Here is a 26,632-nt window from a genome sequence, read left to right on the forward strand (position 1 = left end):
GGGTGATGAGGGCAGGATCAAACATGTCGCGTGTCGGTCGAGTATAGTGAAAAAGTGCCGCGTTCGATTAGTTCTTTATGATCCTTCGACCTTGACGCTTGTTCCTGTGTAGTGCGTCTAGACCCAGACAACCAAAATGTACGCATAACGAAATCACCTCGAGGCTTTGTACGTGCAAAATTTTACTTATAAGATGTCGCGAAAAGGCCTTCTACGTACAAAAGTGGAGGCGATATGCGTGCATATATTATGTGATGATTAATAACATACAATGCGAGTGTATAAATATTCCACCGCAATAACCTGTGATCTTATGCGACTTAACTTATGATAACAAATGTTGATTTTACAGCTGCTACGAATTGATTGGACTTACTTTGTACTAGTGTACGGGACGAAACAAAATGTACAAATGAACTCAGAAAAGAAGTGTTTTATGCGAGGAAGCTCATCAATCTGACGAGTTTATCCACGGTGTTTTGCGGGTTTGATGTAATTAGTATGAATAAACGAGTTGTAACAGGAACTTTCATGCGATTTCTGGTTGTCTGGGCAGAGATGTATTCGGTAATTAATGGAACACCTTAAACGTAACTTTTTTGTCCAGCCCTTCAGAATTGTCCTACGAAAATTTTTCAAACGTGAAACTCTTATTTTCCACAAAAGATTTAAAGTCACCAAATTTCATAACAATATGAAGTAACAAACAAAAGTTGTGACGCTTTGAAAGTGCGTTTCGGGTCATATTGACCCGAACACCGTGGGAAGGTTAAATATAAAGTGAATTAAACTTGAAACAGTTGAATATGATAACTCATATTCATAAATACATGAATCACTTAGATATCGATCTAATTAAGCATAAATCTGACATGATTTACCTGAGTATGAAGTGAAACTAATGTGAATCACTTGGTTATAGAGCGAATCAAACCTGAACCACTTGAATACGAATTGAATCAATCCTGAGTGACTTGCACATGATTTTATAATATAATGTTAGTCAGGCTTAAATCACTCGCACATAAATCCAATCATACATGAATCACTACAATATGAATCAGATCTCATTCACTACCGGAAGTCCTTGACCTTCTGAACATCTTTGCTAAAATCTTGAACATTCTCATATCAAAATTACTAGAATATGAATCTCTCAGTCAAACATTATCAATAGCACTACCGTGCGGATACCCTTGAACTATTCTAAAATAGTCAATTCTACATACTAACCAGCGCCACTTAGCGGAAAAAAATACGAATCAAACTGTTTGCCTTTCTGAATTCCTTGGTCTGCTGAACAAATTTGCTGCAGACCGTACCAATACAGATAATCAGCATTTTGAGATATAGCCTAATGAATGCGGGTAGCATCAGGTTGTACTTTTCGGGGTGATTCAATATTCAGCTGCGGGGAACGGACCTGGTGTAAGGGTTAGAACAACCGTCTCTCACGCCGAGGACCTGGGATCGAATCCCATCCCCGAGATAGTCACTTATGACGTAATAGTTATAGTGGCGACTTCCTTCGGAAGGGAAGTAAAGCCGTTGGTCCCGAGATGAACTAGCCCACGGCTAAAAATCTCGTTAATAAAGATAGAAAAACAAAATATTCAGCTGCGTGTGGCAAAACTTTTTCAAAGCGAGTCCAACTATTTTTGGTCTCCGCATGCTCCGTAAGTCTGCTCAGGGTTACTCTCTTGAGCAATTTGTTGACAGTATCGACCAATGGAATCTACTTTCTGGCGATTGTTAATCATTACACCAGATGGTCGGAAGTAAAGAGTCTAAATTACATATAGTTTCTTTAGTCGGAAGTAATCCTTTTCAAATGGATGACAGCATCAATTGCGTTTAAACCAGGCATTGCAGAATTCGCTCTCATTTGAGTATGAAGCACGATCAAAGCAAGCAAAGAAAAACATCCCATCTGTTGCGGTCCACGATCGTCATTGTATCGCAAGGGTTAACAAGTCTGATAAATGGAAGCAGCGAGCGAGAGCCCCAAAGAGAGAGCGATGATAAAATCAATTTTTCTCGCTTGTGTACCGTTGGGGTTAGGTGTTTATCTTAACTGGCACGATAAATAGTCCACGAACTTCCAATAGCAATAGTGTCCCCCAGTCTTGGAGCATGTTTAGAGGGACTTTATCATGCACTACTATCCCCCCAATCTGATCAAAGTTGTAGCAGCATACGATAAACAGTCTCTCATAATGTGCAGCATGTTATGATAGTTACAGAGAGCGACGATACGTGAGAGATTCTCTCAATTTTCTAATGATTCAATTCCTGGTTTAAACTCCTCAAGTAGATGTTTACTATGTTTGGCATTACTGAAACCATGGTTTTAGAAAACGACACAAAAATCATTAGTTCTGAATTCCAGCTGTCCTGTCAATCTGGGTATTCACCGGAATCTAGGAGTATAGCGGCCCCATTCAATCACCAGTAAACAGATTGGCACTCCCTGAACACCGTCCAAGATAAGCATGATGAAGAAGTAAATTCTTTCCAAGGTCCGATCTCGATGAACAAACGCCAACTGAGAAGATGCTTGGAAGACCAATACGAACAACAGAAGCAACAGAACCTCTAGTCAGCAATCATCAATAAACCTCCAAGTCCGCCTTAAATTATAGAGATAGACGACCGCAGTGGTAAGGTCAGCTATAACGATTTGCTGGACCGAAATCGACGACTGATCCGACTAAACCGATTGCGAAATCGAGTTTAAGCAGAAGCACCACGTGTAAAAATTCTCCGTTCTCTGTTTCCTCGATAGTATAGTGGTCAGTATCCCGGCCTTTCACGCATCAGAAACTGCTTCTTTTCCTCGTGGCCACATCGTGACGCTTATGGATACCTTCGCAAGGAATGTTTCGGATGATTCAACTACACTTTGGTTTTAATTTTTTTAAACATCATAAAACAGAAGAGGATTCCCTTTTTCAGTACAACGTCAGCCAACAATAGACAGTTACCATGACGACACGTGTCCTGTCCCTTACCATCGCTCTCACACATCTCATGACACTGACAGCAACTAAAAACCTACTTTGATCGATATACATAAATACTTTGATGAAATCCGTCGTTTTCCTCCATTTTGTGTGTGCGTTTTGAAAAAATGCATCGCACCAACGTGAAACCCCAACAGGGGGTAGATCTGTGTGAGCGATGGCGCGGGACTGCCGGTGCCTTGCTTTAAACAAAATGCTTCTGGCCGCGCGATTGTCTGAGGAACCCATCCTTGATTTACAATTTGCTTTTTTACACTTTTATTCTGATCCGGCTTCTTTTTTTTTGTTTGTTTGATACTTTTTCTTGGCTCTTTACAATAATATTTCTGCTTCCTAGTTGATAATCACTTAGATTTTACTACACAGCTTCGCATTCGTGGGACAAACTCGTTCGCTCGCGTGCTTCATCGCATTCACACACACGCACATAGTTAATAAACACGAATCGCGCGCAAACTAAGCTCTAGTAATAGTACTCTGATTATTTGTTTTAACTTGTGGAGATCAGCTGTTTCCGCCGCCGTCGCCGCCCCCAGGGGCGCTGATTTGTAGAGAAGTAAAAAAATAAGATGAAAAAATATCCATTGCAACCGTTACCAGGGGGCGGTCGACGGGGAACTAGCGAGCTCGGTCACTCAAATTTAACGGCACGCCACTCGGTCACTCTTTTGAGTTTCTCTTTCGCGCCATCACTGAACAATATTACACTACGAAGAACATTCACATGATTTTTATACTGCTGAATTTCCGTTTTTTTCATTGATTTTTTTTCGGTTGAATGATTTTTACATTTTCTATCGAGTAATCTAAGGGGATAGGTTCTAATAATTACACATACATATATAAAAGCAAGTATGTTCTACTAAAAATATATAGAAATAAAGAAAAAAAAAACTTATCACAAAAGCTTCACAAATAATTATTTTAACTACAGGGGGGAAAATAAAATAAAATTTTGTTGTTTTGCTTTGTTCCTTCTTCCTGCGCACAACAGCGCGGAGCTTCACCTCGATTTTTGTTTTACGTTTGTTTGATTTTTTTTTCTATTGTTTCTCCGCTGCAGACAGCTCTCTGTTCTGCAGCGAATTCGACTCGCGAACTCTCACAGATTGTTTTCTCGCTTGTGTGTTTGTGTGATTAAGTAGACTTAAGTTTCGCTTACCTTTCCGATCCTTGTCCGACTGCGGGAGCCGATCTTGATCTTGATATTTTGAGAGTACGATTTGATTTGCTTTGTTTGACGGGGGAAATCTGTTGGTCGCCATGGGAGCCACTGAGAGCGTCGTTTCCAGCGCCTACTAGGATGACTGACGTTCAGGGTTGGTCTACTAGATAGAGAGGTTGACTTGTTCTGGATCCGTTAAGGCACACGCGCTTGCTGCGCTCCACCGACCGCGCTCGTCTCAGCCTGCTAGGATGATTTGTGTTGCGTTTTTTTTTGGTACATTGTAAAAGTACGATCATAGTTTTTCGATTTGTTTTTTTGGGAAGAAACTCAGTTTTGTTTTTTTGTTCTTAAACAAAAAGGTAGAATGAGGGTAACACGATTGGTTTTTCGGTTTTGCCGTTCGTTTTGGAAGCACGATTCACACGGGGAAACAATTCGTAATCAGGAAGCGCCGGATTGCTGGTTCTCCCTTTCGCTTGGATTTGGATTCGTGAAGGGGGGGGGGGTCTCTCTTTGAGCAAGTAGCATGCTTTGGGGGCTTTAGTTTACTCGTCGTCCTTCTTGTCCGGCTTGAGGTCAACCATTTCGTGCACCTGCTTGGCTGAGTATCTGTTTCGAAGAGAGGGGGGAAATGATCGTGAAAATCTTGGATTTTTTGAGAGGTTATGAGTGGGGGCTTTTCGGTACTTACCCTAATAGAGTCTGAAGATCACATACAAAACGATAGACGTAGCGCTTGCCGGCGGTTTTGTGGATAATGTTCTTATCGTAGTAGTACCGGAGGCCCCGGCTGAGCTTCTCGTAGTTCATTTTTGGCTTGTTTTTCCGAACGCCCCACCGACGTGCCACCTGGGGATTGAGGAAGAGGATATTTCGAGGTTAGAAATTTGATTGTGATCGCAGGATGGTTTTCTGGTAGGGATCAAACGATATGACGTTCAACTTGTGTCGTTTGACAGCAGAACGATAAGATCGATAACCGAACTTATCGATTAACTATCAAACGACGACCAAAGTTAGATCACTTGATCTCTTCAAGAAAGATGTAAAGATCAATTTAACTCATCAGCCAAGGGATCTAAAGAGATGACATCTAACTTGAGTCTTTTGACTGAAAATCGGTCATAGAACTTACCAATTTTCTATAAAATTACGTAAGCCAAATGTCAGATCACAGGAGCTCTAACAGAAACCTTTAGAGATCACATAACTCATCAGGCAAGGGATCAAAACACTTGAATTCTACTTGAGTAGTTTGATAGAAAATCGTTAAGATTAATCACTGAACTTATCAATCTTTTGTCAAATGACGCAATCCAAACGTCCGATCACTCGATCTTTACAAGAAACCATTAGATATCACGTAACTCATCAGACAAGAGATCAAAAGAATTGACGTTTAACTTGAATCGTTTTACAGCAAATCGATAAGATCGATCACCAGAATCTAGTAGCTGCCAAAGGACGCCAAACGTCAGATCACTTGATCTTTACAGCGCGCTGTAGTGGTCTGACTTGAGTCGTTTGACGGCAAATCGATAAGATCGATTCGCCGAACTTATCGATCAGCTGTCGACCGACAGATCGCTTAATCTCTACATGAAAGCTGTAGAGGTCACGTAACTCAGGCAAGGGATCAAACAATCTGACGTTCGGCTTGTGTAGTTTAATAGCAAATCGGTAAGATTGATCTCCAAGCTTATCCATTAGCAGTCGAACGACGCCAAACTTGATCAGATCACGTGATCTCTACAATAAAGCTGTAGAGACCATGTAACTCATCAGACAGGGGTCGAACGATCTAACGTTTGGCTAGCGTCGTTAGATAGCAAATAGATAAGATCGATCACCAAACATAACTATTAACTGTCAAAGGACGCCAAAGGTCGGATTAACTCATATCTACAAGAAACCTTTGGAGATTACGTAACTCATCGGGCAAAAGATCAAAAGATTTGACTTCTAACCTGAGTCGTTTGACTGAAAATCAATGAAATCAATCACCGAACTTATCAATCTTCTGTCAAACGACGCAAGCCAAACGTCAGATCACTTGATCTCTACAAGAAACCTGTAGAGATCACGTGACTCATTAAACAAAGGATCAGAACTGAATCAGCGAACTTATCGATCAACTGTCGAACAGCAGATCACTTGATCTCTGAAAAGAAAGCTGTAGTAATCATGTAACTTATCAGGTAACTAATCAAACGATCTGACGATCGGCTTGTGTCGTTTGATAACAAATCGATAAGATTGATCATAAAACTTATCCATCAGCTGTCAAAGCATGCCTCGACTCTACAAGAAACCTTTAGAGATCACGTTAATCATCAGACAAGGGATCAAAAGATTTTACGTCTAGCTTTAGTCGTTTGACTGCAAATCGATAAGATCGATTGGAGAACTTATCGACCAGCTGTCACACGACAGATCATATGATCTCTTCAAAAGAAGCTGTAGAGATCATGAAACTCATAATTCAAAAGATCAAAAGATCTGACGTTCAGCTTATGTTGTTTGACAGCAAAACGATAAGATCGATCACGAAACTTATCGATTAGCTGTCAAACGTTGCCAAATATAAGATCACTGGATCTCTACAAGAAACCTTCGAAGATCACTTTGAAGGGAAATCAAAGATTTGACGTACAACTTGAGCCGTTTGACTGCAAATCGATAAGTTCGATCAGCTAACTTTTCGATCAGCTGTCAAACGACGTCAAACGATCGATCCCTACCAGAAATCCGTCCAAATAACGCAAACTCACCTCATCCGGATCGGTCAGCTTGAACTCCCACTCGTCGCCGGTCCAGGAGATGAAGTTTTGGCAGGTTTTGTCGGTGAGCAGCTCGAGCAGGAACTGCCACAGCTGGATGGGGCCGGAGCCGGTGAAGGGCGTGCCGCCCTGCGCACCGTAGCTTCCGAGCATGGTCTTGTCGAAGCCCATGGTCGTGCCCATGTAGGCCGGATGTTGGAAGTCCAGCAGCGTCGGATGGGCTCCCGGGTGGCCCGGATGTTGTCCCGGGTGGTGCAGCTGGCTCCAGGGATCCATGTGGCCGCCGAGACCGGTGCTGTCGTTGTTGTTGCCGGAACCTTGCGGCGACGTCGTGTTGCTCGGCACGGTCTGGAACGGCGGGGTGTCGTACGGCGAGCTGTACTCGTGGTATCCGTCGTGGTGCGGATGGTGGTGCTGGTGATGATGGTGGTGGTGGCTGCCCTGGGAACCGGCGCCAGCGCCTGGTCCCCCGGCTCCAACTCCACTGTGCGGGTGCGGCTGATGGTACCGGTTACTTCGACTCGTGTACGGTCCGGTTTTGTAGTGCGGCGCCATGTACTTCTGCTCCATCTGGATCGCCGAGTAGAACTCCGGGCTGTTGTCAAGGTAACCGTGCGAAGGCGTCTGAGTTTCCGGTTGCGGTAGCGAGTGGTACTGATCCTGGTCGTCATAGTGACCCGGGACGACGCCAAAGTTCTGCGCGACAGAAAAAAAAAACGAAATCCATGAGTTACTTTGATCGAAGGCTCAAGCGCTCGACTGCAGCCTTACGGAGCCAAGTCGCAAAATACTTACCGGCAGCTCGTCGATGTTGATAAAACTGTTCGGTTCGTGCTCTTCCTTCATCTGCGGATGACTGCCGGCCCCGCTGGACGACGTCGTGGAAGGGGTATTCGCACTATTGCTGCTAGGGTAGTTGGAACTATTTGCACTACTGTTGTTGTTGCTGCCGCCACTGTTCCTCGCTGCCGCCGCCGCCATCGATGACAGATAGGAGGACATACTGCTGTTGTTGTTGTTGTTACTATTGCTACTACTGTTACCACTAGAGGAGGTTGAGTTTGTGCTGGTGCTGTTGGTGTTGTTGCTGCCTCCGCCTCCACCGCCTCCCCCTCCTCCTCCACCGCCACCGCCGCTTCCGGATTGGTTCGAGGATTGAATCAGCGGAGGTGGCGAACTATTGCTACGATCGTGGAGGGATGTGTAACCTGCAAGTACAAAAAGCGGAGAAAGCATCGCTATGAGAAAGTGAATCACAGGGAAGGTTCGAGTCGGTGCGTGACTTCCTTCCGGACACGTGCCACTGCTCGTCGTGGTGTAAACACATTTTTAGGTTATGATCTACGATGTTTATATTTGTAATAATGCGGTAAGAGGAAACGCGAGTAACTCGCAGGCAAAGGAGAATTATCGTACGACGAAGGTTTCAATTAAAACCATTAAACAGCGGTGGTGGAGGAAAGAATGGCTGAGAGAATGCATTCATATCCGTTTCCGATCCGGCACGTTCTCTTCGCGGGGCGCGAGCATCATCACACCTCGGACCAATCCAAGCAGGCTTTGCGTGCGCGCGTGTGCTCGTTTTGTTTACACTGAGAAAAAAAAAACTCACATCCGAAGGGACTCTTCGTTTCACATCATTCATGCGAGTGTAGAATTGTGCCGTTGGCCGCGAAGACGTCGCCGGGGAGGACGCGGGCAACGGCGTTGATGATGATTGGTGTTTATGTTTATGCACATCGCCTATGCTTGATGCACAGAACAACCAGAAGAAGAAGATGAAGCTCCAGCGCTCGAGCGGAAGGAGAAAGAAAACACTAATGATCATGGCTAGCGGATGGACGGACGGACGGACGACGGGAAGAACAATAACACAAGTCAAATTATCATATTTTGAATGACGTCAATCGAAGTAGGTGCGTGCCGCGTGGAGCACTAGTAGTAGTAGGCCATGGCTGTGGAAGCGCGTTGCTCGGAGACAAGTGCATTTGCGTGGAATCGTCGTCGGGAGGGGGATGCTCGTCATCGAAGCAGGCCTGTAGCAGCTGTCCCATCGAAGTAAGACGAAGACGAAGGCGCCCTACTTCAGTTTCATTCATAAAGAAACCGAAAAAAAAACCTAAAATGACTTTCCATCACGAGACATGTTTACGTTCGGTGAATGGAAACGTCAAATGTCGGGCGGATGAGTGATGGGCTAATATTTGATGTTTTCATTAGGGTTTTTTCAGTGTCCGTAAATTGGTACATTAGAGATTGGACAAGAATGGAACTTCTCCCGGGGTACTACTTCAAATCAATCGGTTCAATAGAGCAAAGCGTTTAAGATGTCAGAATCTTTGTCGACATTTGAACAGAGTGTCAGTCGAAATTCGAACAGAATCTCAGTGAAGATGAGAACAGTGTATCAGTCAAAACTTGAACGGAATCTCAGTCAAAATTTGGACATAATCTAGGTCGAGATTTGGACAACATCTCAGTCGAGATTCGAGAAGAATTACAGTCGAGATTCGGGCAGAATCTCAGTCGAGATTTGGGCAGAATCTCAGTCGAGATTCGGGCAGAATCTCAGTCGAGATTTGGACTGAATCTCAGTCAAGATACTGAAAGAATCTTATTCGAGATTCGGACAGAATCTCAGTTGAGATTCAGACAAAATATCAGTCGGGATACGAACTGAATTACAGTCGAGATTCTGACATAATCTCAGTAGAGATTCTGACAGAATCTCAGTCGAGATTCGGACAGAATCTCAGTTGAGATTCAGACAGCATCTTAGTCTGGATACAAACTGAATTACAGTCTAGATTCTGACATAATCTCAGTCTAGATTCTGACATAATCTCAGTCGAGATTCGGACAGAATCTCAGTCAAAATTCGGACAGAATCTCAGTTGTGATTCGGTCAGAATCTCAGTCGAAATTTGGATAGAATCTCAGTAGAGATTGGGCCAGAATCTCGGTCGAGATTCAGGCAGAATATAAGTCGAGATTGGGACAGAATCTAAGTCGAAATTTGAACAAAATCTCAGTCGAAATTCAGACAGAATTTCAGACGATATTCTAACATAATTACAATCGAGATTCGGACAGAATCTCAGTCGAAATTTGGACAAGATCTCAGTCGAGATTGAGACAAAATCTCAGTCGAGATTCTGGCAGAATCTAAGTCGAAATCGGGACAGGATCTCCTTCGAGATTCGAATAAAATTTCAGTCGAGAATCAGACAGATTCTCAGTCGAGATTTGGACAGAATCTCAGTCGAAATTTGGAAGGAATCTCAGTCGAGATTTGAATAAAATCTCAGTCGAGAATCAGACAGAATCTCAATCAAGATTCAGACAGAATCTCAGTCGAGATTCAGACATAATCTAATTCGAGATTCGAACAGAATCTCAGTTGAGATTCGAACAGAATCTCAGTTGAGATTCGAACAGAATCTCAGTTGAGATTCGAACAGAATCTCAGTTGAGATTCGAACAGAATCTTAGTCGAGATTCGAACAGAATCTCATTCGAGATTCGGATAGAATCTCAGTCGATATTCGGAAAGAATCTCAGTCGAGATTTAGACAAAATCTCAGTAGAGATTTGGACAGAATCTAATTCGAGATTCGAACAAAATCTCAGTTTAGATTTGAACAGAATCTCAGTTGAGATTCGAACAGAATCGCAGTCGAGATTCGGAAAGAATTTCAGTCGATAGTCGAAAACAACCCAATATTTTTTAGAACAGTTTTGTTTATGTCATTTATTTAAATTGACGGAAAAACACAAGTTTTTTAAGACGTAAAATTTCGAAACAAAAGTCGTTTGTTTGTGCCATTTATTCAAATAGAGGGAAATGACACAAGTTTTCTCATGTTCAAAATGTTGATATGAAATCCACAAACCACAAAAATTCCATGAAATGTGTTGATAGATTGAGCATATTGTCGTTCAAGCATTCTTGCAGCTTTAAAAACTTAAAAAAAACCCTCGATTCGAACCATCCGAAGGAAATTCCACAAAAAGGCAACAGGTGCCTACTACGATGGCGACAACTCGTCGCAAAGAGCACTCTCCATTCACCCTCTTAAAAGTCCATTCATTCATAAAATTACCGTGTTTACCCTCGGCAAACACAACAGCAAAGAAAGAAAGACGCCAAACGGAGACCAATATTTGACAGTTTTCTTCCCGGTCGAACTCGGACTCGGACTCGGACCCATGTTTATCCGGGCTAAACATGACCGACTCATCATCAAAGGCACAACCGCCGATCGATCTTCGGGCGCGCTGCGCTGATTTCACGAGCCGTTTGTTTCAGTTTGAAAAGTCATTCGGGTCGAGATCGGGTTCATTGGACACGTTCGACGACCCGTATCCCGTACATCGGGAAGATAAACAACGAACGGGAACATAATGGACCGACCGCATGTCTTCCAACCTAGAGCTAGACCAATCCCAGCGCAAAAGCGGCATTAACAAAGCAAGCCGTTTTCGATCTTTTTATGGCAACGCATTTTATGGCATCGTCATCAAAGCAAACGCAAGATTCGAATTCAAATTCGCCTCCCCCTTCGCGAATAGAGGAAGCCTCCGATGAAGAGGAAGAAGCTTCCCAGAATCTCAGAAGAGATTCATCTCCGATCGATGGAAGTGGGCGTGGCGTGGCAAATTTTCCCATATAGAGCCGTTGGTGCGCATGTATCTCACCCGATTTGAATGGAAGAGGGAGCAGCAACCGATGACACGTATTAGAAAGGGACGACGACGCTTCGAGAGACCGATCTCTCTCACCGCAACAGCGCTTCGGGGGCGCAAACTTGCGACCCCTCTCACCCTCTCTTTTCCCCCCGCCATTCAAGGTGCGATTTGATGATTCGATTTTAGATTTTCGACCAATCAGGCGGCGCGAGATTATTAGCGTTTCGGGGGCCGACGAATCTCGCGCTGTCTCCGTCGCTCGCTCTCGGCTCCGATCCGAGAGGGAAAAAGGTTCAAGAGTTATCATCGCGCGGGCATCAAGGCAGGCGAGGTGGCGACGACGACAACGACTACTAGATCGGCTTGATTGGGCACTCTCGCGCGCGCTTTCGATGTTTTCGAGCGGTTGCATACTAGATTTCGGCGTGAAGCGAAGCGGGATTGGGATTCGGGAAACAAGGACATCTGGCAAGCGGAGGATTTCGCTCGACCTGACGTAGCAGGCGACTTCTTAACTAATTCGTTTGATAATTTATTATCTGTAAGTCGTGACATCTCCCCCTTGCTTACGCTTCTCCATTCATACACATTCGGAAAGAAAAAAAACTCGTCTAGCCTACTTGGACCCGCGCGCGCTTCGTCATCATTACTCAACGCGCCCGCAAAACGTCAGAGCCACAGAATTGCGCGCTGAAAGAAAGTCACTGGACTGTGAACTCACACGCACCTTTCTTGTTCTTCCACCCCCTCCCTCTCCTCAAGCGCGGAAAACTCTTCTTTCCCCTTCGACGATCAACCGGTTGAGGCAACAAGTGCTCTAGTTTTCCCCTTCGTTCTCATTCATTCAAAACGGTGATGGTTAGTTGTTGCTGCTGCAAACAGCTACAAAACGGCTTGACCAGATGTTCAACCACCCCCCCTGCACCATGGTTGTGATACCGTAAATTATATCGCATCACATCGCAATGCAGTGCGTGCATTTTTCCTTCCTATCAAGTTGGCGGTGCCGCGTCCTAAAGCCTACTCTGTTGTCGCGCGGTCAGTCAGTCATTTCGCCATCGCTGACTAGGCTTCGCAAATCGCAGCAGGCACAAGTTTTATCCAAGCAACAGCTGATCGAGTTGCGGAATGGTGAAGGTGGGAGAGTATCAGATGGATACAGTTTATAAGATACATTGCCGCGCGTCGTCGCATAATGACATCGAAGCTGAAGCCGCAATTGATGGCGATTTGCATTCGAACAGAAGACCGAGGGGCGCGACGATGGCGTCTTTTGTATCTTTTATGTATTTTTTTTAATTATTTTTAAGATACTTAACGTAGGCGAATTTGATCGATTATCTGTGAAAAACGATACAAACCCAGCTTAAAATATGTTGACCCCAGAACAGGGATGGCATGTTCTTTTTTTCAAAAAGCTGAATGTTTTTGAATGTTTTGTCAGGAATATTCCAGACAAACCTGGGAGGCTAGCAACGCTGTCGCAGAAACCGTTGTTCGTGCCCTAAGAAATACTAGATGTTCAAAATCAAAATTAAGGAATCACAAGATTTACAAAGATGTGCAAACAAATATAAGAATATCTAAAAAAAAACTACGAGTTGACGAAAATTTTTATATAATTCCATCAAAACTTTCGTAGATTGAGCCTGTTTGTAAGGAAACTGAAGGATTCTAACAAAAAATATATAATCAAGCTTTTAACGAGCGCCAATGGCTGCCACAAACAGCCTCGCTTTATGGCAGGGATCGAACTATATGAAGTTTGGCTTGGATCCGTTCAATAGGAACGACCCAAGCCAAACGTCAAATTGTCCTATCCCTACTAGAAAGAGAGTTTGCCTGCGGCAGCTATTAGCGGTTTTAAAAAGCTGGATATATAAAGAATCTCGAAGAATGTTCCAGAAACTTTAAGACTTCGACAACAGATTCTGACTTGAGTAGTGTGGTTCCAGAAAAAAAAATTACATTCAAGATAGCGAATCTGTTCCAATAGTGAACTCCAGAAGAGTCTATTCAAAAGAAAGCCACGAGACTTAGATAAATTCTCAATGCATTCGAAAGAAGATCTGAAACATTTGGAAGGTAAGATTTTAACACTATCCAAGGATTTATCCTGGATCTATGATTTTTTGAATATTAGGGATAGTTTCTGGCCCACATTTGAAAATGAGCGATACGGAAGCACTAGACTCTGATAAACTTAAGGTTTTTGGCTAGATGTAGAACCTACTGTTTTAACCTACAATACCCCGTCAGAAATGTTCTTAATTTTAAATTACCAAGATTTTGACATAAGCTACATGATTTATCAATATAATAAATCATGTTAGTTTCTATCAAAATCTTGAGCTTTCCATGATATTGATAATACTGCGTAGATGAAAGAAACTTCCGTAGACTGGGGCTTATTAAATAGAAAACTTCAGGACTCTAATGAAAACTTTTCAATTAATGAAGAGCCTTCAAGAAACTTCTAGAAAATTTAAAACGTCGACAGCAATTATTGCACCTAAGTGTATTTTTAAAGACTTTGGCGTGGGCAAAGTGATACTAGAAGAAAGTGCATTGAAGATAGCGGAACCTTTTCAAATTCCAACAGAGCATGATCCAAGGAAGGCTCTAAGACTCTGAAAAAACCCTAATTAATGCATCAACTTAAAAAAAAACATCTTCATCGTACAGTTTGTTTCCCGAATTTTGTTTGGAATGTCAGGAACATTCCGGGACTCCCACGGGAACGTCAGATGCCCACACAAAATCTACAGACATCGTGTATTTTGAGTACAATTTAGAAAACTTTAGAATTTTGAAACGTTTCTTGGAAAACTTTAAATAGTTTATGGATCCTAGCAGAAATACAAAGTTTTCAGCTGAATCTCTGAAACATTCGACGAAAATATAGCATTCGGGATGAACAATCGAAAAATCAAGATCACACACACTTAAATTATTTTACGGATTCCTGTGAAATCCCAACAGCTGAACGGTTCAGTAAAATAAATTAACGGAGTACGGTAAATTTTCACAGTATTCGGTAGAAATTCACCGGAATCCGTAAAATTCCGACGAAATTACGGTGTTTTATTTCACCGAACTGTTCAGCTGTTGAGATTACGGTGAAATTCACCGTAAGAGCTTAGTGTAAATAATAAAGCATCAGTAATGTCAGGGAAGTATCAGATTTGAATCTTGCGGATACTAAATAACATTTACCTTTACCTTTAAGATTTGATATTTTCGGCGTTGACAACATCATGATTTCAACTTAAAACTAAAAACTTCAAATACGCAAAATCCAAAATATTCTTGACGAAACTCAGAAGGCTCAGAGTTGCAAAAAGATTCTTTAGAATTCTAACTGAATATTTTGCTTTTTTAACATAAAATATCAGATTTTGAAATCAACTTCCTGCTTTCGCAAGAAACACCGATTTATTATACAATATCTTAAATTTTTTCTCAAGGTAAACATTATTCTAAAATGAAAGTTCAAAAAAGGAAATATGACGCTTAAAATCAAGAATATTCACAAGCCTACACATTATAATCTAAATCTTAATCTTGTACGAGGCACACAAAAGCTAGGCATTAGGGTGGTTCGAAGAATAGGGTAACCAATACATTTTGGCCCCCTATATATTTTGGACCACCTGGGCCATTTTCCTGCAAATTTCTCAGTTTAAATCGAAAGACCAACTCAATTCGCATGCTATTTGGAAAGATAGGACTAGTCCGCACTTGCATCAACCGTTTATACATAGAAAATGTGTTTATTTTATCTGAAATTAATTTAATTTAATCGGTTCCTCCATGCAACCATTACAACACGTTACACACATAAATTGAAAACGTCAGAAATTTTTCAAATGTAAAAAAAAACTTGTTGCAACTTTCTGAACTAAAAACGTAGAACTTCTTCGGTATTCCATTGTCAATCGATTGATTAGACTATGGGCAAGCATATTATACAACCAGTGTCATGGACTTTGTCGCCAAGCGATAAAAAATGCCGAGGTTCCATATAATATATACTTTGAGGGTCCAAAATGTATTGCTGTGTCCAAAATAATGAAAAACAGTGCTTCACAGTTCAAATATTTTCGACCTTTATTTTGGACCCTACATGACCGTTTGGGCATTTTTATCTCGTAGGGAAGTTTTTCTCTACATTCTGACATGTTCTGACCCTCACTATATATACATTTCAGGAACAAATATGTATTATTATTTATCTTTAATAAAATGACTTTTCACTCTTGTAGTGTGACATAATTTGTGCAAGACCCCACTAATTATGTCACGCTTCAAGGGGGGAGGAGGTCAAGTCAGGCAGGACAAGCCTTACAAAACTCTCAGAGGACTTATACAATAAACGTGACAAAGGGGGTGAAAGGTGGTCGAAAAGGTTGTATGACATTTGCCAGAAAGTCGTTTGCCAGAAAGGATCATTTGCCAGAAAAAGTTATTCCATCATTGCTTCTTTTTTGTGTATCGTGTAAACTCCTTTGAATTTTTATAATTTTCAGCGTACGATACATGATTTTATGGAAAATAATTGTTTTGTAAGATTTTTAACTATTTGTTTGACAAAAAGCTTCAAACTAATTATAGTATTTTAGACAACGTTCAACGTTCAACTATTCAACAATTCTTAGCTGACGGACGTGGGTTCAAATACCACCGGCCGAGGATTTTTTCCAATTGGAATTTTTCTCGACTTCTCAGGGCATAGAGTATCTTCGTATTTGAAATACGATATATACATGCAAAAAATGTCATTTGGCAATGAAGGCTCTCAGATAATAACTGTAGAAGTACTCGTAATAACAATAAGCTGAGAGGCATGCTCTGTCCCAGTTGCGACGGTATGACAAATAAGAAGAAAAAGATAATGAAGACTTCCGAGGTTTTACAGTTTTTAAGAAAATAACTATTTTTTAATGTTATGGTGATCATCTTCCAGACTAAAAGACACCGACACGTTAATGCTTCCAGTGGGCCATTTTGCTCTTTGAAGGAAGCACCACACTAGACAACGGACTAGCATGCAACGCCCAGTGGCACAGTCGGAAAACATTCCTTACGAAAAGTTTTCCGCCCGGGGCGGAAATCGAACCCGCACTCCATAGCACGATGCACTATGGTCCAGGAATCAGTTTTACGCGGAAAGATGCATTTTGAGCTTTAGAATGAAACATTAGACAAAAACGGTCTTCTACAAAGTTGTTTGTATTAGTTGAGCCCTTTGTTTGGTTTTATTGAAAATTAGGGTGGACCACATTTTCCTAGAAATTGTGTACCGTCGGACGGGGCTACTTTGGACACTCACCTTTTCTATTTATTAGCAGTGTTAATATTAATCTGAGCAATTTTATGTCTTCAGCACTTTTATTAACCAATGTATGGTCTACCACTAGGCATGATATTTTTTGGAACAACATCAATAATAACAGGATAAACAGGAAAACATTTTAAAAAAGTCCGAATAAATATTCACAAGGTATGAAACATTGGCTATGCAAACATTGTTTGAATTTTACCCATATCGTGGAAACTTATTAGGAGCATCACAAAACTATCGAATCGTCATGTTTCATGAAAATCTTGTGATGTGTTTTGTTTAAAAATGTTGTTTTATTAAAGTAATGTATCGAAGGTCTTATTTTTATGGCTTTTATTTTTTAATAATGTTTTGGTTTGTATATTTTACAACATAAAAAAAAATAAATGTTTGTAAAAGTGAATAGACCTAAAACACACATATTTCAATACGTACCAATGACAAGTTCACAACACAATCTCTAAAAAAATATTTTCCGTCATATTTTACAAAAAATTGCAGTACAAAACAATTGAATCCTTTAAATGTATAAAATAAACTACTCTTAAGCCAGCTCTAAACTGTTAAGAAGCTTAAAGCATATTACAAAAGCAAACATACTTTTTTACGATCTTGCAAAACTTTACTTCACAGGTTGCGTTTTAATGAAAATTACTGGTATAAAATTAGTTACTGGTATTAATGTGATCCTTCTACATATCGTTCATATAACAGTAAGAATAGAAAAAAAAACAGTTTTTGTTCATAACTTATTAATCATCGCAGTGCCTAGTAGTTACATCGTTCGTATATGTCAACTTAAAAATCAATCATTCGTAACTGATAGTTCCATTTAAGAGGAAGTTGAAAGTTTAAGTTTCATACTGCAAACTGAGAATAGTGAATGGCATGTTTCGTTGAAATTTGTTATATATGTGTAATTGTTTCTAGCTTTGCAATTTTCTAAATTATATTTATCAATGAAAAACGTTCAATAACATCACAGAGGACGATAATCTATAGAATCAGTTTGAAAGTTATAAGGAAAAATCATTTCATTATCAAATTGTGAAAATGTCCAAAGTAGCCCTTTTTTTGTCTTGAAGGACACAATTTTTTCGCTATTTAAGCATTTTTGTTATTTCTTGATGGATTTGCCTCATATTTTGCACATTTGTTACGTACATATACAACTTAAATATAGGCAAGAATTATCAATATCTATCCATAATTCTAAGAGTTACAAATCCTCAAAGTTAAAGAATGTGGAAATAATGTCAAAAGAAGCCCCGTTTGACGGTAACTAACTTTCTTATTTGTGGAAACTATATTATACATGCTTCAGCAAAGTTGTAGACCATTCAATTTCAAGCAACATTGCCAAAAAAGTTTTTTTGTATCTCTTTAATTGACCGATTTAGAGCTTTTTTCCTACGGTGACATAGGGTGGACCGAACAAAACTGGTTTTCTGGCTCTAGAGTTTTCAATTCAAGTTTCTCATCAAAATAGTCTATGAAACACTTTTACAGCTTTGAAAAATGCGTAATTTGGTGAGTGAAAAAACTCGCTATCTCCTTCCGTTTAGGGGTTATTGTTGTTTTTCTCTCAAAAACATGTCTATTTGATTGTGAATTTCTCTGATTGGGGCACTCTAACAATAATCAAACAATAATAAACTTTGTGGAAGCAAATCTCGAGTTTTAGTGATCCGATGAAGCTGAAAATTTATCGGGTTGTGAACTATATATATAGAATCATAGTGATACATTTTCGTATCGATATATGGAGTGGTTCTTGGGATTTGCTTCTTGAAACGGATAGGGTGATTATGATGACGTCCCGTGCGGCCTTAACCTTGACGTTTATCTGATTTGTAATCTTCAATGACTCGAGTGACTGCAAAAACATTAATTCCCATAACCGACTTGTTCCGTATAGCAATTGACTGAATATGATAAAAAATATCTGTGAATTTTTCGGTTTACACTGTAAATCATGGCCATGTGGCACTCTTCCAAGGGATTTCTAAATATCTCCGGTACCAGATAGATGAAACAAACAATCAGGGTAAATACTGAAGATTGAAGAGTATTTCGGCAGTCTGTCGCAAATGTTGTGAAACTATTTCATAACACAAATAACGTGGTTCAAATTGTTTTTAAGAATAAAAAAGTTTAACGCTCTTTTGCAGGACTGAACAATGTATACAAATTTTGACCGAAAGTAAGTTGGGCTGAGTGATTAGAGTTGTACTGTTAAAATAATTATTGGCTCTAAGCTGATCATATTTCAAATATAATTTTCCCTTCTTTTAATGAAAGGCAGACCTTTTTAGTTGTTCTGCGATATTTCGCAAAGATACACTATTCAGTACCATATCCATTTGACTAAACTATCTCGTGCCAAATATATCAGCTCTTTTTTTTTATCAGGTCAGCTATAACGCAAAAACAAGTAATCTCATGTCATTTCCGCCATACATCTTGCACTAACAATTGTATGCAATGGATTGTAACAAAATAGACAAAACAACATGGATCGATAAATCGCGTTGGTTTATACCTGGGAGGCACTATGGCTTATCAGGTGGCCAATAATCAAAAAAGTGATGTGCCCCAAATTTCAATTCTTGTTCGCCATTTCATTGTAAACATGTCTGCTAAGAAATCCCCAAAATATTAGGGCATGATTTGCATTGCACACTCAGATATGAGGTGCCAAAGTTGAGCCTATGGAGAAAAACTTGTTTTTATTAACAAAAACAGTGGTTTACTCAAATTAATATAACTTTTTTTCCATAATACTTACGTAAAATGTTTTTACACCATTTGAAAGCTTACAAAAAAGGCTTCAAAAAAAAAAAAAAAAACAATACAAAAAATAAAAAAGCTTCAAAATAGTGGCTTTAATGATGTTTTTTTATGAAGCGGTCAAAAAAATCGAATAAGCTTATAGTTAACACATAGAGTACTTTTTTGTCCCAAGTTGTCCCAGACTTAAATTCAGTTCCAAGGGTACTTTGAGATGTAAACTAAAGGATCGTGAAGAATTTAGCTGCACAAATTTGCACTTTCTTAATTTAAGGATTTTTGAATTTTTCCAATATTTTTAACCATTTTCTATTGGAAACAGCTAAAAACTAATTCAGAAAATAACTGAATTTCGCTAAATCATTCAAATCATCATTTCTATGTAAGTTTTAATATTTATAATGGTTTGCACAGGGTTAATCGCATAAATGACTTATATGCATTATAAGTAACAAAGTTTAATATTTCGCTGTAGGCCCTATTCAAAAGTTAGTCTCGAAAACTTGTTTTTGAAAATAAAACATCAAAATTGTATCATAAAACTCATAAATACGACATGAGATGGAAAAAATATTTTTGGCCGCCAGTCTGTATGGAAACCGCCCATAGTGGGAGGGAGGCACCGATACTACACACGGAATATGACACAAAGTTATTTCGAACTGCAATAAAACTTCAGCTTGCCAACGACAATCAAGGCAGACTTGATGAAAATCGCTAGTTTTCTTTTGTTATGTTCCTTCGATCGTTCTGGACAAACATGGAGAAAGGGCCAAAGTTTTCTATTCATTTAATTTCCGTTTTTATTGGAAAAAGTAAAATGATGCGTATTTGAATACTTTATATTCAATCAGAATAAAAGTTGCTATTGTGACATTACTTTTGAATAAGCATGAATAATTTTTCAACCGATTTTTTGTAACATTTGATAAAATGCAAAAATATGTATTAATCAATTACGCGCTTTTATCACGTTCATTGTTTTAGATCTGGGCTCACAGTGACAGTTCGTGACAGCAGAATCTCAGCTCACCTTGACGTACATAAATTTCGTATCGGTTTCTCCCTCCCAGGTTTATACTTGTTATAAATATTACAAAGATATAAATGACGCGAGTAGTGTACTGCAGAAGTGACGCTAAATTTCAATTATTTTTTAGCTGTACAGTGCTAGTAGTCCAATCCTCTTGATATAAATAATCTAAAAGTTGGCTACACAATCTTCCATGCTATAAGCACAAATAATATGAGTAAATTCAATATACCCAAAAGACAAGTATCGAAAAATTTGGTAGCCTCGAATGTTCCCTAAATTTGTCGATCAATTGACATTAAGGTTGACAATGAATTACAAAAAATGATTCTGGGGAATGGTTTTATGGCATATGGTCCATTGTGATGAATGGCTTTCTGACGAATGGTACATTCTGGGGAATGGTTTTCTGGCAAAAATCATTCTGGCGGATTGATTCTGGCAAATGTCATACAATCGTCAGCAACGATGAAGAGAATTCCATGAATGCAGATAAGCCCTTATAAAAAAAAACAATGCTAAAATATATTATTCAAGGTTGCTAAAGATGTGACCGATTGGAGACACCCAAAAATGGAGAAATCATGGTCTAGCCCAGTCTAACCAAGACAGTGTATTAGAAGAAGTGTAAAAGAAGCTATTACACTGCGGAACACGTTTTTGTCTCCAGCACCAAAATACCACTATTCACTCAATTAAGGGTTGCTGAATCCATTGCCGTTTTCAGAAATATCATAGCACGTCTAGTTTTTGAGATATTGACTGTTGAAAATGCAAAAAATGACTATTTCAGCCAACTTGCATGCAAGTTTGCCAGCTTGTAAGGTAATATATTGGCTTAATTTGCCACAGAATTCAAACTTTATGCGTATAACAATACTTATCATCAAAGTTTGTATTACTTTCAATACGGAAAAGTTATTTTTTGATGGTTTAGAGAATTGTTGTATTTTGCCATATAGAAGAAACGAAGAATTTTGTATGGAGACTGCAAGCATGATGAAACAATCGGTGTAATCGAAATTTAATCGCGCAATTTCAATCAAATTATGTCTGAAATGAAAGTTCAAGTTCTATTTTGCATGTTTGGTGGATTAGATTACAAAAAAGTATGATAAGTTGTACTTTAAATTTCATGTAAACATTAATAAAACCAGTGTTTTAAACAACTTTGGCGACCTGTAGCTAAAAATTGTGACGTGCTGGAACATTTCTGAGAATGGCACCAGATTCAGCAACCCCAAATCTACTAGAGACACATAATTTGATACTTGAGACACGCAAAAATGTCATTTTTGTTACGCTGTGTTATAGTAGAATAACACATCTTTGTAATATGCACGCCTTATTGAAAAAGTAAAGACGTTTAGAAACCAATAAAAAAAGACGTATGGTTTAAAATTTGAACCAAATCATTAATGATTCTAAATATGAAACAAATACTTGGATTACGCAAGCATGATCGAATACAATCATAATTTGAAAGTATCAATGTACTTTGCACAATATTAGAACAAAATGTGGACAATAGGGCGGTTCAGAATTCAAAAATGTTTGCGAATCCAATCTCCCATATCTTTCTTACCATCTTTACCATAAAAATAGTGTTCTGTGAAATTTTCAACTTTCTAGGAGGTGATTTAAAGGTGGCCCAAAGACAAAGTAGGTTTATATGGAAATTACTATGGAGAAATTTTCAAAAATGTTCCAAACACGTTAGTACTGGAATGTAAGCATAAACTCATCATTCCATAGTGAAAATTCATTCTTCAAACCATAATATAGAAATTTGCTGAAGAGAGCAATTAAATCTGATGGATAAGTGAAGAGTTATTTATGAGTTTGTTTACTATTATTTAGCTTAATATGGGATTATAGACCTGAAAACATCTACAAAAATCTAAAACAAAATTAACTCAAAAGCGTTTTCTATCTTCAGCAACATCCTTCATTCAGGTTTGAAGAATAAGTTTTCACAACGGGTTGATAAGTTCGTACTTACATTACTGTACTAACGTGTTTGGAACATTTTTCAAAATTTCTCCATAGTACTACTTTGTCTTTGGGCAACCTTTAAATCACCTCATAGAAAGCTGAAAATTTTACAGAACACTATTTTTATGGTAAGGATGGTAAGGAAGATTTGGGAGATTAGATTTTCAAACATTTTTGAATTCTGAACCGCCCTAGTGGACAAACTTCAATTTCATTCTTGCGTATTCTCTACCCCAGTTCCGGACAGCTTAAATTTTTACAAGGTCTTTTAATTATTTTTTGCATCAGTGTTTCACAATACATTTATTTTTCACGTATGTTGTCGAACTTGATATCAAACATGCAATAAAAAGGAATGAGTATTCAGAACTTTATCGAAATAGGAGTTATTTGACATCATGTATGGAGCGGTATTTGGATGCTCGTCTTGCAGGCCAAGTAGAACTAAACTTACACATGTGAATATTGCAAATGCCTTGAATTGGCAATAACTCAATATTCCTAAAGTGGAAACATAAATGTGTGCGCATTTGAAGGAATCGAGACGTTTCGAGATTGTGTCCGGTAGTGGGGGGTCAATTTCAATTCAATGTGAAGATTCGTATGTGTATGTTATTTTTTCACGTTACAAGAATTATAGTGTTCATCATAAATGGGTAAAAACATCGCATACAATCAATAATATTGGAATTATGAATATATCGGCTTAGGTGTCCGGTCAGAGTTGCTCAATATCAATCATATCGGCTGATGGCTGATGTACTAAAACTATCAATATCACTGGCGAGCTATCAATATTACTTTGATTTGACAACCAACAGCAGTGATGCGACATCGCACTCTAGATTATAATCACTGCAGAATGAGTAATCACGTGGTAATTATCGACGCTATTGATGTTCTTCAGTGACCAACACATAGTTTCAATCCATCTGCAGCACTGTCAAAAATATCGTACCGATGAATTATTTTATTTGCTTAATTTGAGGCTAAACTTAACTTATCAGTGATATCTATAGTCTATCGCTATCGATGCATTGGTGATAGAGTAGATAGCATGATGTTGATGTTATAGAGAATGAACCGAATTGTATCGCAGTAGGCCTGTACAAATCAGCAAATCTAAGGCTCCCCCAGATCTAAGCGACTTTTTACGGCGACAGCGACAAAAAATCGTCGCGATTTCGCTGGTGTTTCGCTGCATGCACTGTTTGATAAGCGCATCTAAGCCACAGCGACGCGAAAAAAGCGCATTCTTGATCGATTCCTTGCAGAAATTTTCCATGCATCAAGATAGGCCGAGAAATTACTTGTCAGCAGCGAATCAGGCCTAAAGCCTGATTTGCTGCTGAACAGGAATCGCCTAAAAAATTTCTCGCCGACTCCTTGCAGAAATTTTCTACAGCGACTCCCATTTGAACTGACAGTTCTTTTCAATTGCGTACTGCGATCAGAAAAATGGGGCATTCTTGATCGATTCCTAGCAGACATTTTCCATGCATCAAGATAGGCCGACAAATTACTTGTCAGCAGCGAATCAGGCTTAATAGTAGAAATTCCATCTGTGAACCCCTCGTTTGCGCCGCATAAACGTTCATAATGAGACGCAAACCCAACCTCCCTTCCTGATAGGAATCCTTTCTTCGCCACTCCCTCCGCCTCCAAGCGGATTAATCGATCAATTTCACGATTGCAAACTTGTCGCCGCCATTTACGCACCGCACCGAATCAGGAACCAAATCCACTCTTGTCTCAACTCCGCACGACTCCTTCTCCACCAAACCCGTAATTACACATAATGCACACCCTGACGTGAACACCGACGTACCACGATGACAGAAAGCGCAGACTACCTAGTTGACAATCTATCATCTCCTGCGCGCGACGCGAATTGATTGCGCGGACGGACGCGATCTCAGCGGCTTATCAACGGTGACTGACTGCGTGGCAGCCTCCGGCAAACGATCGTTCCCTCATCGCTCTGGTGCGCATCTTGATCATGAGAATCCCGTCTTCTGGGCTGTTGCGGGTCGTCTACCGCAGAGCGTCGTAGCAATTTGAGTTTAATTTTAATACAATAATAACTGTTTATGAGCGATGTCCACGATGGACGCACTAAACGCACCCCATCACAGTAAGCGTTGCGTTGAGTAATCCTGTAATTATCGATTTTATCGGATCGCTTACTGCGATGCCTTCGCCGTCCAATCAGGTTCGATGCGTTGATGATCGGTAGGGTGACAGTTTTTTTTTTTCTTGTGGGAAGAAAGGGTTTGACACTTTTTGAACTACACTTAAGTATGATTTTTATCGTTAATTTGATGTTGAGCGCCATTTCAAACACTTCCAGAAGATTAGGCGATAAAAATGCGTTTCTAGGATCTTTGAACTGGCTTCAGAGGACCACCCTAAGGGCCACGAAGGATCCGATAATTAAATGAGGCACACTTAGGAAAGCCATTCGAGCCGAAGCACCCGAGTAGGCCTTTTTAATGTGACATTTTACGCGAGTGCAGAGCTGGTAGCGACTGAGTATCTTGAAAATAGGAACTTGTTTTTCCCCGAGAAATCTCAGAAGAAATTTTTTAATAACCTGTGAAATAATCTCTGAAGTTTATCTGGAAGGTCTGCAATTTGAAAACAGGATTCATTGCAAGCAAAATAAAGAAAAAAAGTGGGTTTAGAAACCGTTTTGGTTAAAATAGAGACTTTAAAGATTTTCCTTAAAAATTAAGATTTTTTAGAGCGGCGCATATTTTTTTCGAAAAAAAGAAAATTTTCTTGCTGGTAAGTTATGGAGGAAAATTTCGTCTCTTCGAAGAAAATGTGCGCCGGAATTCACCAACAGGTCTCTAAAAAGAAACCTTCTACCAGCCCTGTGCGTGCAATTTAAGCTCTCGTGAAGAGCAGTAAAAAAACGACCAAACAGCGGCGAATGATTAACGAGCTGCGCACCGGGAAGTGACCAAAGTGGTTCAAATTCTTTCACCCTTTCGCTTTTCAAGAGTTTGTGAGTCCTCCGACCGAAAAAAAAACCCTTACGACGGCAAAAGCAACGACGAAAAGTGGCAACAGGTGGTCACAAGATAGGAACGTCGACGAAGGAAAACGGAAAGTATGCGAAGAAAGGGCTCAATGAACTTCTGCGCGGGATGATTGAACAAGAACCTAAACGAGCTGAGGAAGTAGGCGGCGATCGGAAGTCGTCTGCAGTGTATAGGCTACTGCTACTCCCTATATCCTATCCGGATGACGTTGGTGATGATGATGACCCGAAGGTCCCACGGTCTGTGCAGCAACTGATGCATCCACACCAAGGTGATTATACAAGGGGAGGAAGAGCGACTATCGGGCGCGATTTCCTATCGCGTCGCGACCAACGCCTGCTACGATTCGACGACTAACGAGACTAGGAAAGCGATTTATTTACAGTTTTTTTACTCGTATGCTCTCCATGGCAACGGCACTGACTGCTACCTGATCCGATCCGAAAGGGATGCGGTAATCAAGTTATCATCGCCGCAGAGTGCGAAAACCGGTGCCGTTTTTTATTTCCGGTCCCTGCTGTGGCTGCTGGCGGTAGTGTCGTGCCCCTTTTCTTCGACGATGGTTCGCTCATTTCCGTTCTGATTTCTGAGGCGATTTAAAGAAATGTGCGGAATCTGTGTGAGTCACCGTAGAAATGCATCAGCGGTACGAGGATTCTTCGGGGAGTGTCATTCCCCTTTCCAACTGAGAACCAGTTTTGTCGATTGAGTCGATGGAAAAATCCTACGCAAAATGCGACGCAGAGGGTGGGGTTAAGGAAAT

General features: G+C 40.0%; 1 protein-coding gene across 5 annotated transcripts in view; it reads right to left on the bottom strand.

Annotated features, from left to right (window-relative positions):
* Positions 1-2,906: 2,906 nt before the first annotated feature.
* Positions 2,907-26,632, bottom strand: part of LOC5579075 (ETS-like protein pointed) — a 412,535-nt gene continuing 388,809 nt past the window's right edge. For all 5 annotated transcript variants that reach the window (XM_021838386.1, XM_021838388.1, XM_021838387.1 and 2 more), the window contains 4 exons: positions 7,767-8,179; positions 6,963-7,667; positions 4,883-5,040; positions 2,907-4,800 (listed from right to left, as the gene is read on the bottom strand). In XM_021838386.1, the coding sequence (XP_021694078.1) occupies positions 4,737-4,800; positions 4,883-5,040; positions 6,963-7,667; positions 7,767-8,179 (1,340 nt within the window). In that variant the 3' untranslated portion in view covers positions 2,907-4,736. The remainder of the gene's footprint in view (positions 4,801-4,882; positions 5,041-6,962; positions 7,668-7,766; positions 8,180-26,632) is intronic.

Source organism: Aedes aegypti, chromosome 1 (genome assembly GCF_002204515.2).
Source record: "Aedes aegypti strain LVP_AGWG chromosome 1, AaegL5.0 Primary Assembly, whole genome shotgun sequence".
NCBI classification, from domain to species: domain Eukaryota; kingdom Metazoa; phylum Arthropoda; class Insecta; order Diptera; family Culicidae; genus Aedes; species Aedes aegypti.